The sequence below is a fragment of the Triplophysa rosa genome, linkage group LG19 (assembly GCF_024868665.1).
Source record: "Triplophysa rosa linkage group LG19, Trosa_1v2, whole genome shotgun sequence".
NCBI lineage: Eukaryota > Metazoa > Chordata > Actinopteri > Cypriniformes > Nemacheilidae > Triplophysa > Triplophysa rosa.
Window position 1 is genome coordinate 7218502 of NC_079908.1, and position 20543 is coordinate 7239044.

General features: G+C 38.1%; 3 protein-coding genes across 3 annotated transcripts in view; 2 read left to right on the forward strand and 1 right to left on the reverse strand.

Annotated features, from left to right (window-relative positions):
* Positions 1-1196: 1196 nt before the first annotated feature.
* rab24 (RAB24, member RAS oncogene family) lies at positions 1197-6286 on the reverse strand. The gene is made up of 9 exons (XM_057360126.1): positions 5795-6286; positions 5388-5531; positions 3722-3790; positions 3566-3644; positions 3385-3452; positions 3205-3304; positions 3083-3133; positions 2916-2975; positions 1197-2612 (listed from the first exon to the last, which is right to left on the reverse strand). Exons 2-9 carry the CDS (start codon positions 5502-5504, stop codon positions 2548-2550), a joined length of 609 nt encoding a protein of 202 aa, XP_057216109.1. The 5' UTR covers positions 5505-5531; positions 5795-6286; the 3' UTR covers positions 1197-2547.
* A 206-nt stretch (positions 6287-6492) lies between these two features.
* taf9 (TAF9 RNA polymerase II, TATA box binding protein (TBP)-associated factor) lies at positions 6493-13245 on the forward strand. Its single transcript, XM_057360311.1, has 7 exons — positions 6493-6584; positions 6984-7065; positions 9702-9838; positions 9956-10090; positions 12088-12169; positions 12543-12647; positions 12914-13245. Exons 1-7 carry the CDS (start codon positions 6549-6551, stop codon positions 13075-13077), a joined length of 741 nt encoding a protein of 246 aa, XP_057216294.1. The 5' UTR covers positions 6493-6548; the 3' UTR covers positions 13078-13245.
* Positions 13246-14599: 1354 nt separating this feature from the next.
* The window catches only part of siah2l (seven in absentia homolog 2 (Drosophila)-like), a 32202-nt gene continuing 26258 nt past the window's right edge, over positions 14600-20543 (forward strand). The window contains exon 1 of the mRNA XM_057360018.1: positions 14600-15153. Coding sequence (XP_057216001.1) covers positions 14725-15153 — 429 coding nt within the window. The 5' untranslated portion in view covers positions 14600-14724. The remainder of the gene's footprint in view (positions 15154-20543) is intronic.

Genomic DNA, 20543 nt, shown 5'->3' on the forward strand with positions numbered 1-20543 from the left:
AAAAATACTTGTTTTTGCACTACACACTTCATATTTAAACCATTTAAGTTCATGTATCTTTAGATTTTGTGAATCGATTGGTCAGATAAGCAAAAAAAAACGTCACTGACTCACTTGGCTGTTCTATACTATTGTATATATTTTTATACCTTAGATATATAGGAGAAAGTGACATTGTATGAGGCAAGAGGTCAAATCTGACATGATGTTCAAGAATGTGAACTGACACTGGCCACATTATTATTGACAACAAGGCGAAGTCTTTTATAGTGATTTGTGAAGCTAATTTATATGAGGGATGATTTAGGATTGTTATGAAACAGGTCTGCTGGTGTTTCCTGAACTCTTCTATTGAACTGACCGAGTCTTCTCAATATTGAGCAGAACTGCAATCCTTTTTCTCTACTCGTGTACTAAATATATGGTTTTAACGCTGCTTTGAGTCACACCACGTTCCACTTCAGTTTATTTCAGACAGAATGTCATGCAAAATAGGGAAAATATCTGCTGCCTTGTTATTAAAGACTGTCATTGTGCTGTAGTGCTTTGTATAGAATAAACAGCATTACAAAATGTGTTCGCTACATTTACTGCTGTCTGTACCTGTCTGTACTTCACTGTTTCTTTGTTTTGCAGTCAAATGTAAGCAGAACTTGACGCCACATTTAAATTACAGAAAGGTGCGTTTCTGTCAGAACTGTCTGGGTCATGTTTTTTATATCATGACATGATTGTTAAAGGTACAGTTCACCCCAAAATGAAAATTCTTAAAATTCAGGTCATTCCAAAACTGCATGACTTTCTTCTTCTGCAGAACACAAAATTAAATATTTTGAAGAATGTTGGTAACTGAACAACAGTGGTACCCATGCATTTCTATTGTATGGACACAAAACTAATGCAAGTCAATGAGCACTGCCGTTGTTCTGTTACCAACATTCTTCAAAATATCTTCTTTTGCGTTCTGCAGAAGAATCAATAAAAAATCTAAATGCAGTTCATTCCCCTGATGGTGTCGACAGCTTTGGTAAGCTTATGTTGATGAGCCTAGCAAAAATGGATACAAGATTCCTAAATTTGATAATATGCATGTTATATATTGATAATTTACTGTATAAGTTTTTGATTCTTCCTCAGTTTGATGATATACAATACAAGCATGTGGTGCACAAGGATTTTCACATCGAATAAACTTGCCACAAAGCATTTATTGTGTAACTTGGTTTGGATATTTTAGGTGTGCTTCTTTTGTTGTACATTTATAATATACTTTAATTTGAGTCCTTTGAATAAATGGTAAATTAAATCATTTTTACAGTCCCCATTGATGTCACCTAAATGTCAACATAAAAACACAGGGGAAAAATCATTAAACCTCCGATATATTGCAAATTGTGTAAAAATGAAACGAATAAAAAAAATTGTCCAATAAGGAGGCCAGCTGAAATGGCGCAATATAAGAATCTCAGTTCACATTAGATGTACAGATTTTCACCAGAACAATATATTTAGCTACAGGCCTCTTAGAAGTAATACAGGCACAATATAAACCGATCAAACTAAGGCTGTATGTACAAACATGTTCACGTTTGACAATTTAGTGTCCCGTTGTACAATATCAAGTCAAATTAAATAATGAAAATAAAATAAAGGTGTAAACAATAACATCACATTCATCAAATGCTGCAGATCAGTTTGCTTTCAGCACGCAGCAAGACAAAGATCTTTGATGTCAAGAACTTCAAACACTTGATAACAGTAACAGTATGAAAACAGGATCTGGTGAAAGGTGCTTCTGACAGGCAGCGTTTATGCACAGACAATACACAAAACGCATTAGTATTTGAATGTTCCACATTAAGATACCTTTAAAATGTTGTAACATGGCTACATGTGACAAAGGGTCATTCCAGTCACCAATACAAGCATCTTTAATTTGGTTTTCCTCTTGGTTGTGTGCGCATTTCAGCTCTAGACCATATATATATTTATGAGAAAACTGTTCAATTGATGTCAGATCTGTAAAAACCTGAATGACTCTAGCTTAGCGTGGACAAATAAAACAAAACTGTTCATACATGGGTAGTGACAAACTTCTGTAAACATTATGATCCCCAGAAGACATGTAAAATGCAAACACTATAATTTATAAAAGGTGACAAATCACTCAAGGCATTGTTTGTAAAGCAGACTCCTTTAGATTGGCAATGACAAAGGCATATTTCCCTAAAGCTTGCAATGTGCCGCCATCTTCTGTTTTTGGTAAAATGGATTGCCATGCATTGTGGATACTTGCTTCAGTCAACATTCTCAGGTTCAAAAACAAGTGTTCTCGACAAGAAAGCGCATTCATCGCTTGAACACAAATATAGAAAAAGCATGTTATATATGAATAGTCTTCATATAGCCTGATTCGAACATAACGCACAGGAAAAAAATGAGAAACACAATCAGGCAGGATGATCCGGTTAATAGTTCAGTTGATATAAAAGTCTCCAGTCATTCCAAAATAGACATTATGATACAGCAGTTTTTTCCTGCTGTAGGTCAGTTACGGCAGCAGTTGGCAAAATAAGAGTCCTTCTTTTGTCCAAGGTCCACTCCTTTCTCCTCTGTGAGGACAAAAAAAATCAAGTTAAATTAAATTATTTTAAAAATTCTATTTTAATTTGAGTCTTTTTATAATACAGGAACACAGCACAGGCAAAAAGAGCAGCTAATCTGTATCCCTTTATCTTCACTACAGTAGACATCTGTTTGGATCTGTATTTTTGTACATATTGTCTGTTGTATATTAGATACACATCATGAAGTGGGAAGTACATTTAATGAGTGTTGGGAAACTATCAGCACGGAGTTATGAAAATGTCACAATGCACATATTGCACAATGGCTGTAATCTTCAAAATGCCCACCTTGCATGAACTCCAATGCGCAACTACTGAAGTCCTCAGCAACCTTCTGAAACACCTCATCTGTTTAAAAAAACGCAAGCGATTCCAGAAGTGAAACTTGTTATCCGATTTTGAGTCACACATTAGTAGCTCTCAGTAGAGCAGTCATGCTGAGGTGTATCACTTACCAACATTTTTTCCTGTTTTGCTGGAGGTCTCAAAATGTTGTGCACCTATGTCTGCAAAGAAAGGTTTTTATAGTTACTTTATTGCAACTGTTTTTGGAAGAGAAAAAATATCTTGTACTTGCCATCTGCAAAATCTTGTACATCATGGTAGTCCACTTGTCGTGAACTTCGGTCGGCCTCAATGAGATCAGCCTTAGTGCCACACAAATATATCTTGCAGTTCTGAGAATGAAATGTGGATGGGTGAATAAAAATAGAACTGATTCATCCATGTGTCATTTTCTGTAAGAAGCGTATTCTACCTCTTCACAGCTCTGTATCTCCTTCACCCAAAACCTGGCCCTTTCAAAACTGCTGCTGTCAGTCAAATCTAAAAACAAATATTAAAATACAGCCGATAAAGACATCCATTTTTTAAGTACATAAAATGTGCACAGACTGTGAACTATGTGCAATTTTCTGCATGAGAGAGAGAAGATATACCATAGCAGACAATAGCAGCACGGGCTCCTCTGTAGTAGATTCTGCTCATGGCCTCGTAACGCTCAGATCCAGCAGTGTCCTAAAATAAAAGCATGAGTTATCAATCTTCAATGATCATATGGAAGGGTGAGGCTTGCCTTTTCAGTAACAACTTACCCATATTCCCAGCGTAACCACCTTATCACCGACATTAAGGGCTTTGGCAACAAACGCAGCTCCTATAGTCTTGGGACAAAAACAAATCTGATCAACACATTTGGTTGAGCTGAACTGCGTCAGGTTATCAAAAGTGAATAAAATAACAAAATAACTTTTTAGTGAATCATGATTTGTTCGTGAAAATGTTTGTACACCGGTTTCACTCACAAATTTGTGCGTACGCATGCTAAGTGGATGAGACTCATTGTCCAGTCTGCCCCAAACTTAACATGTTTGATAAGAGTTATGCCCTGGAAGATGTGTTAAACATGTCAATATTAACCTACAGTATTGCGCCACAGACTGGCAGCAGGAAATCTGGTCGTGTAAATAAATGACTTTAAATAAATGTCTTTCTATAATATAACTCCCTATATGCACATTGTCCACCATTCGCTGTTCCTGAGGCCAACAGGTGGTGGTGGCACCGGGTTGCAGTGGCCCGATCATCGCTGCTTGCAGCTATAATTATTGTTATTATTATTCTTAAAACCTCTTAACTTTTAATTTGCTGGACCATAGCCGTAAGTATATTATATGTAATTATATCTTTTTTTAGCATGAAAACAGCTCATCTTCGAAATCTGACTCTGTATGTTACACAGTTAAGTAGGGCTGCAGCTATCGATTATTTTAGTAATCGAGTATTCTACTGATTTTTCCATCGATTAATCGGGTATTCGGATAATAAGTACTTTTTCTTTATTAAAGAGCAATAAAAATAAGACAGGTCTCTTAAAATGAACAACTAATTTGTTTCCTTTTTAGAAAATTAACATATTTATTGCTGAAATTGCATAAATTAATATCTGTGAAAACTAAACCCATTTAGTACATTCCATTGCCATATTACATTCAAAATGCATTATAGGCCTAATACAAATGTATAAATAAGAAACATGAATAAAAATAGAAAGAATAATTTCAAAGGTAAACAACTAACTTCAGCTTATGCATGATGCATGTAGTTTATCTAAATTAGTTTTAGTTTATTTTTTACTATTAAATAGTAATATATTTGTCCACATAAAAATAATGGGGTTAACCGGACTTTTATTTTGGCAGGTCGTCGGAAGATGCTTATTTTTTTAGTGCGTTAGCTTAACTCAGCAAAATGTTCTGAAATAAACTCTCAGAGCAACTCTGCAGATGAAGTTCATGTCCTCATAAAGTGCAGTTTATTCACTCAGACACGCAGAACAGACAGATGACATGTGTAAATAACATGATTCGGCATCCACTAATGTTAGTCCGAATCTAGTTTTATAGACTCAACGCAGCCGGAAAACAAGTTTCTCTCGCAAAATAGACTAAAACTAAGTAAAATAGCAGTTCACCATTTCAATAAGCTATCACTTATTTATCAGCATGAGAAATAGGTGTGAGCGTTTGAACAGACTAAAATGCGTGTGTCTCGCGGTGAATGCGGGAGACTTGAGAGCCCTGTAACATGAATCGAGTTTAGCGGGATGTGCGTCGCTAATAATGGTCCGTGGGGAAACGCAGTGCTCCGTGTGTACTGTAGTTAAATGGATTAAACGAGGCTTCGAGGCAACAAAATTTGCCTCGATGATTTCTTGTACTCGAGGAATCGTTTCAGCCCTACAGTTAAGAGTTTACTTACATTTTGATAAGGGCCCACAAGAAAGCGCCGGTGAACACATCTCTCCACCAGACTGGTTTTGCCCACGCTCTCCTTGCCAAGCATGACCACTTTCGCATCCACTCTCATGGCAGTCATGATTGTATGTGTGTGTAGAAAAATACACTATAGAAATGACAAAAACATTGGTTCATTAGGTTGACATTATTTGAACTTAAAAGTCAAATCTTAGTGAACATCTTTAATAAATTATGTATTAATGACAATGGTACTTTTAACAGTTTAAATATTTAATTGGTTACATGTAACAATCTCTACATTGCTAGCTTTTGCTAACACTCCAATCTATGTACAGCAAATAAAATATTATGTAAAACACTACATTTTACATTGTAGTGTTTTACAAAGTATTTACATTTTTCACTTACCTGAGGTCTTGGTGTATGTTGACTTTAGAGCTTAATAGTAACGTTAACTTTACAGACAGATTAGTACTGTAACTGGGTGGCTAAGGGTTCAGTTAGCAATCCACATGAAATCCATTGAGACACAAAATCTCTCAGTGGTCAAATTTAAGACGACGAATAAATACATACGCAGCTATACGCAATACACGTTATACTGTACAAAACTAAAATACGTGGCGGTTTGTTCAACCTTTTCCCACCCTGAACCGACAGAAGAGAGAAGGTTAGCGTTCAACATTACTACACGCAGCACAGCTAGTCATTACAAGCTCTGTGTTCCACATAAAATACGTGATAAAACGAGCGGGTAGATGTTAGATATTCGGTGAAATCGGAACCGTTGTGTGAAGACTCAACTGGAAAAACTAATGTGTGTTTTTATGTTTATATAGTGGAGGATATGACTTCAGGGAGACATTTTCTGTGTCTCAAAACCTAGCGAGCTAACTACTCTACGCGAGTACGTTTAAAAAACGCTGCTGATTGGCTACTTGAATCACATGGCGCTTTTGTGTTCCTCGTCATTATTGGTTGAATATGTGCACGTCGCACTATGATTGGTCATTTTGGTCCGTCAATCACGTTTTGCTCACGCAGAGTGGCTATGACGTTTCTGCCCCGCCTATCTGGAAAAAAATGCTGCCTAGGTAGGAAGCTCACTAGTTTTTGAGACATCCAGATTGTTTAGGGGAGGAGAATCGGTGCTCATGTGAAAATGGCGTCTCCGAAAACACTGCCTAAAGATGCACAGGTAAAAAAAGCCACATAAACGATTTTATAAGTCTAATGTGCGCTATTTTTTTATGTTAATTAATTGCAAATAAGGTATTACGCTTAACACGCAGTCATGTGGTTTATTTTATCCTGTTTATTACCTTTAGTATGCACACGCGCGCTAGCACGCTAACTCACTGCATTTTAATGGTTTCGTATTTGAATTGGCTTTTCTTTATCCGAGATTTTGCTTGTTGAATATTTACATGTCTTTATAGTTAAATTTTAATATCTCAAACTTTAAGACCAAAAATGTTAATTCTGCCGGTGTATTGTTACAAAATTGCCGTTTTACACTCATGGCATCATTTATTGGTTCATATTATTTGTATTGAACTGCTATTTTTACTTTCTTGTTTTCTTTTTTAAATTAAAGGTTATGGTCCAGATTCTTAAAGACATGGGAATCACTGAATATGAGCCCAGAGTCATCAATCAAATGCTGGAGTTTACATACAGTACGTAGTACTTCGGTTTATTGTGTGGATGCAATATTAATATATATACCAATATACACTGCTAGAAAAAATTAAGGGAACACCTAAATCACACTCTCAATGCACGAAATATTCAAGCTAAAACTCTTCAATTATATACTTTGCATATTGTTGTGAGAACAAAATAATGTGACAATGGTCAATGAAAGCCAAAATCATAAACGCATTCAGGGCAGGAATTACAGTAAAATCACTGTAAAAATAAATGAAAACACTGGCTGATTCAACTTGTTTGAATTTCATGATAGTAACTCATAATGTTCTCATAATGATGTCCTCCCAGACCTGGATCATAGCACAAGTGAGCTCCTGGATGGTCTATGGTGCTCAGTCTATGGTGCTACTTGACGGCTTCGGATACATGAGATCTAGGGCTGTCACTAACGACTGTTTTTATATCGACTAATTTATCAAATAATTGATTATTCTAAATGAATAATTTTTCATTTTGAAGGTTGATATTTAAATTACAAAGATAGCCGTTTTAAAGAAAAATATATACATTTGTAATTTATTGATAAATGCAGAATGACAAGCAGCAATGAGTTTTTTTATTTTTAAAAAAGGACAACAGCCATTTTAAGTTAAATATAAATTGTCAAAAGAAAATAATTAAAAGCTAACTGTTTGGGCTATTTAGTGCAAATGAACGAAACCTCATACAAATTACAACGGAACACAGCGGCGTCTAAATTAAATATAATTAACCAGTATATTTATGCATGCTGGAACTGCAAAAAAATCATTATATATTAGGCTAAAATATTGCATTTTCAGAAATTAACTACTCGTCGACATAGTCCTATTACTTATAATAGGTATTCACAACAATCCTTCATTATATCCTGAGTTTCTTAATCGAAAATATGTGTTTGAGTAAAAGGGTACAGAACAAAAAGCATTAAAAGCTCAAGCAAAGCGAGCGAAAACCCGTTAATAAAGCAGACTGGCCACAATACCTAATGTAGAGAACATACATGAACACTCGAGTTGCCGTATGATCATCATATGTATTGTTTTTCACATGCTTTGTAGAGTCAAATTCAATCATATATAAATGCGCTGAAGAAAGTCAAGGTGATGCGATCATGGGAAAACCTGTCAGATGTCGCACAGGGAGGTTTTCAGGAATATCCCAAAATAAAAATTAGGTCAAAATTTGGTTTTTGATAAAATGTTATTCTGTAACATCTTGTCTGTCATGTCTGAAAACATCTTGGCAAAATTTGCTTGTTTTTTGCTGAAAAATAGTGATTTATAGTGCCAAGTTGATGTTTAGGGCATGCCGGCAAAGGTGAAATAAATCGGCCACCTCTTTCCCTCCACAAGAAAACACTACAAAGACAGTTCACATATCAAAGTAACGTGTAGAATGAAGGTGTATGAATGCACATCTCCCGCTTGTCCTGTGTAAACTACAGCAAGTTTATTTATAAGTGAGAAGGCGGAGCTTGCCGTCTGAAGATGCGGGAGTTTACCCTGTTGGGCTGCTGCTTATGTGAGCCGCCTCCGTAACGCAAACGCGACACATACACGGGAAGATCAAAAGTTCAGAGATATGCTCATCATAAACAACGGAAAACTTGCTTCAGTACTTACTAAGTTGCCGTTTTCTTCAGGGTACAGCTAACTAGTCTCCTTTATAGTGATGCAGTGCTTTTAGCGCTCCCAACACAGCTCGCATTCTTTAAGTGTGCATTAATATAAAGATAATAAATAGTTTCTTACTTAATTTACAAATAATAATCACTCATTTAACTCTTAACCAAAATATTTAACCTTTATTGCATGCATGAACAAAAAGCGCATAACCTTGAAAAAACAAGGAAATGTGAACATCTTGGTTGCCTTGCGTTTGACAAAATGGGAATATAACTCCAAGCTTGCCCATCTATATCAGTAAATAGATCGACAGACTTGATGGTTCAGCAGAATATCCTGTCACGACTTAAAGAGTTTGTAAATGTGTGGTCTAGTGGTCTGGTGCAGTCATTAGGTGTGTGTGCTCTTTTCTGACGGACAAAGACGGGAATCGGCTCCGAAATTTATAAGGTAAAATAATATAAAACGACCAGTCGATCAAAAATATTGATGTCGACTAATTATCAGCGTCGACGCAGTCGATTATATCGACCAATCGCGACAGCCCTAATGAGATCCCAGAGGTTCTCAACTGGATTTAGGTCTGGGGAACGTGAGGGCAAGTCATTGGCATCAATTTCTTCATCCAGAAACAGCCTACAGACTCTGGTCACATGAGGTCGGTGAGGGCTCTGCCCTGCACCAGCATAAGATCTGATAATAGATCTGAGGATTTCTTCGCGATACTTTATAGCACCTGGAGGTCTGTGAGACCCTCTAAGGATGGTCCTCCCCACACCCACCGTTATGGTTGCCTCTTCAGTGTACCTGTTGTCACTTTAATTTGCACCAAAACAAGTAAAAATGCTTCAATCACTTATGCTTACTTACCGGCTTGACTGATATTCCTGAAGGTTAACTGACTTGGTGTTATGCTAGGATGATCAAGTGTTCCCTTAATTTTTTTGAGCAGTGTATATTCAACTTAACTACTGTCACCTATTTGTGTACTGTAGGATATGTAACAACTATTATTGAGGATGCAAAGATATACTCCACCCATGCCAAGAAGTCCACTGTGGATGCAGATGATATAAGGTTAGCTATTCAGTGTCGAGTGGATCAATCCTTCACGTCTCCACCACCACGAGATGTAAGTTTGTTTTGACGACTTGATACAAAGCTTCATTTCTTTCATTGACCTCTTGATGAAATGTAACACATTTGGGATGTCAGTTGCTCAACAGTGGGGTTTGGTCTGTCATTTCAGTTTCTGTTAGAGGTAGCAAGACAGAAGAATATAACTCCATTGCCTTTGATCAAGCCGTACACTGGTCCCAGGCTTCCTCCGGATCGCTACTGTCTGACCGCACCAAACTACAGGCTTAAGTCCTTACAGAAGAAGGTATTGCTGCTTTAAATGTCTTGGCGGTTCTAAACACACTGTTTAGTCAGTTTTATGGAGTATTCTGTGTCTAGAAAGTGATTCTTATCCCAGATTGAGGATACCTGACAATAAACTCTGAAGATGTGTGAATGGATAGCTATACACGCCTGAACAAAATCTTAATACCAGGGGAAACATTACAAGTATTCGCATTTCTCGCTGGTGGATCGTAACCAGGTTGTAAGTTCTGCTTTCAGAAAACAGAGAGTAGGCAATTTATTGAAAACTTAATTTATACTCAAACAGGCTGTTCATCAGCTGATCAAAATTTAAGACCATAGCCTTAAAGTTAAAATATGCACAAAAATATGTGGCTTTCATGTCATTGTTATTCAGGCAGTCACACTGTAATGATCTCCTGATTGTAAAGGCAAAAAGGCTTTCTGTCTTTGAACGTGGCAGGATTGTTGAGCTGCTCAAGCAAGGGATCTCGCAACGTGCCAGCGCTGCTGAGGTTGGACGCAGTTAGACAGTCATTGCAAATTTCTTAAAAGATCCTGAGAGTTATGGGACAAAAAAGTCAAGTGGTAGACCCCAAAAAAATTTCTCCTGCACTGAGTCGGAGGATCTGACGGGCTGTCCGTGAAGGCAAAGGGCGATCCTCAACCCAAATTAAGGCCCTTACTGATGCTGATGCTCGCGTCTGCGAGAGAAGGGCTTCAAGAACCAAAAACGTCTTCAAAAGCCACTTCTCTTTCCATGCCACAAACTTCCCCATTTGGAATTTGCAAGGGAGCACCAAACATGAGACATTGATAGGTGGAAAAAGTTTGGAAAATGAAATCTGCATCTCCATAAAGTTGGTCAGCAGCAGGAAGCATGAAGTGCTCTAAAACTTCCTGGTATACAGCTGCGTTGACCTTGGACCTCAGAACACACAGTGGACCAACACCAGCAGATGACATGGCACCCCAAACCATCACTGACTGTGGAAACTTTACACTGGACCTCAAGCAACGTGGATTCTGTGCCTCTCCTCTCTTCCTCCAGACTCTGGGACCCTGATTTCCAAAGGAAATGCAAAATTTACTTTCATCAGAGAACATAACTTTGGACCACTCAGCAGCAGTCCAGTCCTTTTTGTCTTTAGCCCAGGCGAGATGCTTCTGATGCTTCCTGCTGCTGACCAACTTTATGGAGATGCAGATTTCATTTTCCAACAGGACTTGGCACCTGCACACAGTGCCAAAGCTACCAGTACCTGGTTTAAGGACCATGGTATCCCTGTTCTTAATTGGCCAGCAAACTCGCCTGACCTTAACCCCATAGAAAATCTATGGGGTATTGTGAAGAGGAAGATGCGATATGCCAGACCCAACAATGCAGAACAGCTGAAGGTCACTATCAGAGCAACCTGGCCTCTCATAACACCTGAGCAGTGCCACAGACTGATCTACTCCATGCCACGCCGCATTGCTGCAGTAATTCAGGCAAAAGGAGCCCCAACTAAGTATTGAGTGCTGTATATGCTCATATTTTTCATTTTCATACTTTTCAGTTTGCCAAGATTTTTAAAAATCCTTTCTTTGTATTGGTCTTAAGTAATATTCTAATTTTCTGAGATACTGAATTTGGGATTTTCATTAGTTGTCAGTTATAATCATCAAATTAAAAGAAATAAACATTTGAAATATATCAGTCTGTGTGTAATGAATGAATATAATATACAAGTTTCACTTTTTGAATGGAATTAGTGAAATAAATCAACTTTTTGATGATATTCTTATTATATGACCAGCACCTGTATGTACGGTATATATAATAATGTACTGCATCTAAGCTCATTATCAGCGAATATCAATGATATTTGGAAGAGAGAATTTGGTACAGGGCAGACTACAAAAACATTAGGTGATGCCTTAGGCTTACTTCTGCTAATAAAATAAAATACCTGTTTATTATAAGGTAATCTGCATCATGTGTTAATGCTCCTATTTGCTCTTTCATTTGTCTAGGTGTCTTCATCTGCTGGCAGGATAACAGTACCACGGTTGAGTGTGGGGCCAGTGTCCAGTAGGCCAAGCACTCCAACACTTGGTCAGTTCAAGTGTTGTACATATAGGGGCGGTTTCCCGGACAGGGATTAGAATAAATCAGGACTAGGCCTTAGTTAAATTAGTACATTTAAGTAGTTTTTTCAAAGATGCCTTACAAATTAACATTACTTGTGTGCATTTTGAGACAAAACAGTGCCGCTAATATAGTTTAAGACATGTCAGTGCAAGCAGTTTTCAATTTAGACAGCTCTATTTTAGTCTAGGCCTGGACTTAAAACATGTATGGGAAATCACCTTATATTGTAAAAAAAATGTAGTGACATCAAGTATCCAAATACTTGTTCATAGAGTTTTAGTAATTTTTCATCTACATATGCAGAATCTATAAAGTGGATTTAAATGTCTTCTGACAGGTACACCCTCAGTGCAGACAGTGGGGACAAAGGTGGGCACGCCTGTGTCACTGACAGGCCAGCGCTTTACCGTTCAGATTCCACAGGCGGCTTCTGTTAAGTCTGGTAAGTGTCAATCTCAAAAGCATATGGGCAGAATAGTACATGTTACATGTCAGTCTGATTCAATTTTACAGTGTCAGATAGGGCTGCATGATATAGCAAAATGATCATACCGTAATATGCATATTGCAGTGGTTTGCAGTAACTGAATATTAATTAATTAATACCTTTTATATTTTAATTATGTATAGCCATCGTTTTAGCTTTAGGTTGATGCAGAAAGAATGTAAAACATATAATTAGCATGATTTTGTTTGTTTAATTCACAGCCACTCCAACCACTCCCACAGTTCAGAATGTCTTAATAAACCCCTCCCTCATCGGCTCCAAGAATATCCTCATCACTACCAATATGGTGTCCCAGAATTCATCTAGTGACTCTACCTCTCTGAAGAGGAAGCATGGAGATGAGGATGACTACGATGCTTTATGACCTGCTGTGTTTTCTTACTAGTAGAGGGTGTGATTTTGTAAATAAGCAGTCATCATTTCTGAGTAATTACTTCAGCAGCTGTGTCTTGTTTAGGTTATCACACAATAACAGTAATGCCATTGCCATTTATTATCCATTTTTGTATGTAAAAAATAATAAAAACGAATGACAAAAGTGTTTTGGTAAGTTTTTAAATCTAGAGCCATTCAAGAACCTTTTACACAATACACTGAAGTTAAGAACAGTAAAAAAGACTAATTACTTCCACATGTAAACAAAATGACATTAATGAAATGCCAGTAGAGGGAGCCGGTTAGACAAGAAAGCCCATGCACATTCATCCTAGGAATATTTATGCTCTTTCAGACAATAAAAGTGTTTGTTGTTGCTCTGGTGTACACTTATTCTTTACATACATGCTTTTACCTGACATTTAGAGAGGGTTTGGTGAACAGGACTAGCTGATATTCGATGTTTAGTACACTGCCCAACAACATGTTTAGAGAAAAGTATTTACCAGGAATTGAGCAGGTAACGGTGGTATAGATATTTTGTTCTCACTTTTATACCCATTTACTTTTGCGTTACAAAATAAATAAAAGAAAGGGCTTATACGGGTGGATGGACAGCGACTTAGATGCATACCAAATAATATTAGGTGGAAATCGTATTAATCATTGTTGACACCTTTCTGGATATTTTGTTCTGCAACTCTAAGTTTAACCTCTGAAGCAAGGTTTTACGTAACCATGAAGCTTACAATGTTATCCATATGCATTTTAAAGATTGGGCCTTAATTGACGATTATAATCATTTGAACATTAGTAACGTTTAAATAGGTTAACAATCATATTATATTAATAGAATGTTTAAGCACTTTCCATTTGGTGTGCATGCAGACACGAGCTGTTTGCTTATAAAATGTACTAAACATATACTTATCATTGGAGAAGACGAGACACTCTTGCCCGGATTCACAGACAAGGGGGCTAGTCCCCGATTAAAATGAAAGTTTGAGCTGTTTTAACTAAAAATAACTTGCCCTGACATAACTTAAAAAAGTGCCATTGTTTTGTCTCAAGATGCACACCAGTAATGTTTTTTTTTCTGAAGGCATCTTTATAAAAGCAACTCAAATATCCTAATTTAACTAAGGCGTAGTCCTGGTTTAGGCTAAACCTTGTCTGTGAAACCATGCTTTTGTGTTCCGTTTACTTTGTAATGCGTACATTTTTGTCTTCACTTTGTACCTCAGTTGCATTCTTTCATTATTTCTAGTTTGTAATTGTTTAAGGTGAAGAAAGCAACATAAATCATTCTTGGTGTATTACGTTTAAGGGGCAAAAGTCCAACTGTTCACTGTTGGCTCCTCACGGTTGTACTACATATCCCTAATGCTCTTGCGTGTATAACCGCGTCTCTTACGTAAACGTCTAGAGCGGCCCTTTCATTGGCTGATCAGAATGTCAATCAAAGCTACATCGCCCAATAGACTCCTCGCTTCCTCTCAAACTGTGGCGGCCATGTTGTATCCGCGGGGGATTGGAGAGCGTACGGAACAGAGTCTGGCTCCAGTCCGGAGTACACGGCGGGGTTCGCGGGCTTGAACTCGTGTGGGTTTCACAACACAGATTCACACTCCTCGTCATGAGCCGTCCGTCCTCTGCGGGTGGTGCGGCCGGAGGACTCGGAGCCGGTAAAGCAGGAGGAAGTAAGCATGGAGGCTCTGGAGGAACAACCGCCTCCTCCGCGGCTGCCGCCGCCGCTGCAGCAGCAGCAGCAGCCGCGGGGGTGTCCGGCTCTGTCGCGGGCTCCGGCTCGGTCACCGCGGCCGCTGTAGCCCTTCCAACGGCTACCCTACCGGGACAGTCAGCCGAGCTGACAGCGCTGTTTGAGTGTCCGGTGTGTTTCGACTATGTTCTGCCTCCGATACTGCAATGCCAGGCAGGGCACCTGGTTTGTAACCAGTGTCGCCAGAAGCTCAGCTGTTGCCCGACCTGTCGAGGCCCGCTCACACCGAGCATACGGAACCTGGCCATGGAAAAGGTAGCATCTACTCTGCCGTTTCCGTGTAAGGTAAGAACTCCCCCATAGCAACTATTTCACACCGGGATGAGGTACTCCTTCATGACAAACCGAAAGTTGCTGTCATGTTGTTTAATAGAGACGCAAGTGCAACATTGTACAGCAACTTTGTTGCGTGTTTCTCAGTCAGTGAATGATGAAAGCAACAGTGTTACAGGAATGATGACTGTCACAGTTAACGTTTCGTGTCATTCAACGCTGTATGATGATCGTAAGCAGTGAGTTGAGGAAGTGTCGCGTGTAACTAAAGCTCAGGTGCCACAGGTGTATATTACATCAAGCCAATGAGATTATTAGATCCTCCAATTTCATATCTTCAGCCTTCTTTCCCTTCATCGGTTGTCTTTTGGATTATATATAGACCGCATTATTAACTTACTGATAATTTTGATGCAAGTTAGTGTCCCACATAAAAGAATACTGGAGGATAGCATTTTCTATAGTAAACTGTAGTAAATTCATAGATATCAACCCTTGGCGTAAAAAATGCTTACTTTGAATTAGTATAAATGTCTAAAGATGAAAAATATCATTGCGTTGTCTTTAGTAAACTTTGAAAATGGGTCCCACAGACACGAACACCACAAGGGTTAATATTAAAGTTTACTACAATTATCATTTTACTATGGTTAATGCTAGATAATACCTAGTATACTGTATTAAATATACTATACTATAGTCTAAGTACTTATATGCTTTGTATACTATAGTAAATACTAAGTATTTTTTAATGTGGGTGGAGTTTATTTACTTGCTTTTAAAGGGGTCATATGACACGGCTAAAATGAATATTATGGTTTGTTTTAGATGTAATGCAATGTGTATACACGATTTAAGGTTCAAAAACGCTGTATTGTCCACATACTGTGCATGTTTGTATCTCCTCTTTGCCCCGCCTCTCTGAAACGCACAGATTTTTAACAAAGCTCATGGCTCTGAAAAGCGAGGTGTGCTATGATTGGCCAGTTAACCAGTGCGTAGTGATTGGTCGAATACAGCAAGCGTATGACGGAAATGTAACGCCTCTCACCATATTTGGAATATCAGGTTCCAACGCGATTGTACTGACAGGTACGCCAAACTTACTTGCGTATACATTTGGGCGGTCTTAGTCAATTCATACCACAAACTGACGTAGATTTGTGGGGGTGTGGTTACACGAGGCGTTTCAGGCAGGTCTGGGTGAGCATTCGCTTTTAGATAGAATGCATCTTTTGTTCCGACACTTCAATATTTGCATTTCACGTGTCTAATACATGCATGGGCAACTTATAACACACCAAAGACACAGAAAAACACGTATTCGCGGCATATGACCCCTTTAAATCAGTGATTCATTGATCATCATTTGTATTTGAAACCACTGTATTTACAAATTTTTAGCCTTCTTCTTATTAAAAACATTGGAAAACTGATTCAGTTCTTTTATTATTCTTTGAAACATAGTTTACAAGCACTGTTCTATATTTCTTACACTTTCTGGTAGTTTAGGGTTGAATCTTTTGCTCTAACTGGTCTGAAACATCACCACGATTACATCATCTGTACATTAAACTTGTATCCCCAATGTTATCACTGGTCTGTGAAAGTTGATCTGTACTCTTGTTTCTCGGGGTAATGTTTCCTCCTTACAGTGGCTGTAATCGGGACATGTCGACTGGAACGTGATGTAGTGCTGTCTTTAGAGGGTGAGTTCTGAAACGAGACCAGGCGTCAGTTGAAGAAAGTAGCCCTTAATGTTTGTAGTGAAAGCAAAGATGACTGTTGATACTGTTGTTTCAGGAAGTGAGAGGTTACTTTATGCGCTGTTCCAGTAGTTCACTTAAAACTGAACATTCTGACATCATTGACATCTGAAATCATGTTAAGAATGTTGAGTTGAGTTCTTCTGTAAAACACAAAACGGGACTTGCTGGCAACAACAAAAGCAAATGAAGACAAGCACATTGAGCTCCAAAATAACAAGTATCATTACAATTGTTCATACAGGTTGTGTACTGTATTTCAAATCTTCTGAAGCTACGTCATACTTTTATGATACTTTTTGGTGCCGTTTTGTCAAGGTTGGCATGAAAAGGATATTCTTACGAAATGTTTGCGTTTATTGTTGCTTTACATATCTATCTATCTATCTATCTATCTATCTATCTATCTATCTATCTATCTATCTATCTATCTATCTATCTATCTATCTATCTATCTATCTATCTATCTATCTATCTATCTATCTATCTATCTATCTATCTATCTATCTATCTATCTATCTATCTATCTATCTATCTATCTATCTATCTATCTATCTATCTATCTATCTATCTATCTATCTATATATATATATCAGGCCTCAGTTGTCATATGTTGGGAAAATTATTCGCAGCGTTTCGTATGCCATATTGAACCAGGGCTGCATTGGTACTAAGAATTATGATTCTGGGTGTCTGACTGATGCAAATCTTTGAAAAGTACATAACTAGGGATTTTTAAGGTCCTACTTTGGTTTATGGAGTGTCCAACAACAAGTTTATGTACATAGAAGGTGTATAAACACTATTATTTCGTAAATAAAAGCTAGTTACTTTTACCTTACTTCTTGACTGACTATCTAATGATTCGTTCTGCGATTAATCTGTCTAATCCCCTCCTTTCCACTAGCCTAGTCTGATGTGATTGGTCAGGTGGTATAGTCTGATGTGATTGGTCTACCGCGAATGAGGCTCACAAGCTACAGTGTTTGGGGGAGAAGAGTGAAGTTTTCGCGGGCAGTCCTAGGAAAACGTAAGCGGGGACTATATGTTGTGACGTAAATCCGTGGCGGTTCGCGAATCGGACTAGGGATGACTCGTTTGCGTGATTCAGAGTCGACTCCCTTTTTTCCAAGCCAATACATAAAATACTAATTACATACAAATGTTCGTGTCCAGTCAGTAACAATGACAGGTGCTTGTACACGCTATTTTGTAATCATTCATTTATTCACTTACAAGTAACTTTAAGCTGCTGTTAGGTCATGAAAGGATTAAGACGAAGAGAGACTTTTTTACCCACTTACTTAAAGTTAAGGTTTATCCAAAATGACGCTAGTCGCCATCGCTCTCTGAAGGAAAAAAGTCTGTAAACACCACACCACTGGTTTGTGTGCGCCTGTGTGTGTATGAGAGCCCGCGACGAGAGGCAGATGAATGACAGATGTACGCTTTGCAGAATCAGATCCAGAAACAACACCACAAACAACGTTAGAGATCACTGTGTTATTATAAAAAGTGCAAAAAGATTTTCAGTTCGTTTTGAAACTATGGCGAAACAAATTAGACTGTGGTGGGCCGTCATAGTCGTCTTGATTGTACACGCCCCTGGCTCATATGGCTCGGCTCCGCACCGCGAGTCTCCGCTGATCCCGCGGGTTTCCAGAATGGACGAGGCGTTTATGAGTAATGAATGGGAAACGTACGCGTCCTGATGAAAAGAAATGATTGGATGCTACCAACTCGACAAAAAGGGGAATTACAAACTGCCCTCATAGTAATCTTCATATTTTTCTGTCACTGGTATTAAAAATCCGTCAATGATGGAGAATTTTCGGTTAACGTGACCTCTGATCTCATGTTATGTACTCTTTAAAGTAGCAATGTGGAGATTTTAGCGGCATCTAGTGGTGAGGTTGTGAGGATTTCCAACCAACCCTCCTTTTCGAAGCACTATGGCGGATCTCACAGGACAAAGATGCCGTGCATTTTCTCTTCTTTGCTGAAGGAGATAATGTATTTACGAAATGCGCTCTGTAGAGCAGTTTGTCCGTTTAGGGCTACTGTAGAAACAACATGGCGAATTCCATGTAAGTGTATGTAGATAGAAATAGCTCATACTAAGGTAATAAAACATAACGCTTCATTATGTAAGGTCTTTATACACCTCTGAAGACATCGTTATGTACAGTATATTATACTGCTTTTTTGTCAATAGAGCCTCCTTAGTACTACACACAGCACCTTGAAGTTCAGGTGGCTTGTTGACAAATTCTATGCAAATGTTTATATAGCTTCTTTTTATATTAATGAACACATTTATTTCCTTCTAAAATGACATAAAATCATTATGTCCTACAGAATTATATTTTTAAGCAGGGTCTTGTCAATAAAACACCAAACCAACAATACTGTTTTGGTAACATTTTGTGATGTCTTGTAAAGCAGAAGTTGGTTAAGATTTTGCTATTTGTAAAAAAAATATTTATGTATCAGATAGGGTTGGGAATCGAAAATCAATTCCAATTTGGAATCGGAATCGATAAAATTGAAATGATTCCCAACCCTAGTATCAGACAGACTGATTCAAAGCAGTATAACCCATCTTGATTTTGTGTCTTGGCATTATTTTCGAGGCAGATTGTTATTGTACTTCACCACATGCAATTTAGACTATAAACTCGCAACCTAAATAAAGCTGTGACCTCCAGTATGTTACTGTGCGCACACCAGATTCATTAATAATGAATGTAATTTAACTTGTGGATTGATTCCAGAATTGTTGGAGACCGAATCGCAATGCAATCTGTGAATTGTTTTTTCCTCCCACCCCTGTTGCAGATGCTCTTGGCTTTGAATGTTTTGGTATTAACATAAACCATTGTTGGAAATAAAGCATTGTAATGGCCACATGGTTGGGTATAAAAATATGAATTGTTTGTTAGTAACGGTAAGTTTAGTTAAACAGGGATGCCAACTTGTCACCTTTCAGCGAAATTCGCCGTTTTGGATCCAAAATGGGTCATTATTGTGATTCGTGTAGAGCCGAAGAGTTTTTGAAAATGGGGGGTGAGGAGGGTCTGTGAGTCTTTGGACGATGTCGTGGTGAATGAAATTATGAGAATCATGTCCAGATGTTGTGGTAACGACAATGTCAAATCACTAGCCAGTTTGCGGCTTATGTTTTGAATGCTGCGCAGATTAGTGTTGCGCGGTAAACCGGTTCTGGAAATGTACCGGTACATGTTAGATTTCAATCAGTTCAATACCAGAATTTTGCTTGTTTCGGTACTTGAAACACTGCTGTTGCAAAGTTCACTGCTATGCGGCAGTATGCCACAGAACTGACGCAGAACCGGCAACATAGAAGAACAAGATGAATCGCTCTACAAGCACTTTTGCGACCATTTAAACTGAGAGTGATTTATTACAAATTCGGCTCTTTCTACTTTTGCTGAGAGATCTTTAGATTGTTTTACAGTAACGTATATTCTACATGCTGCGATGCATCTGTACACCCCATTCATACATCGCATATATAACGTGTTGTATATGTTCTTATACTGTCAAATACACACACTGTTATGTCAAAAACACAAAAGGTTCACATAAGCACAGTCCGTTGTGTTTTAAATGTAT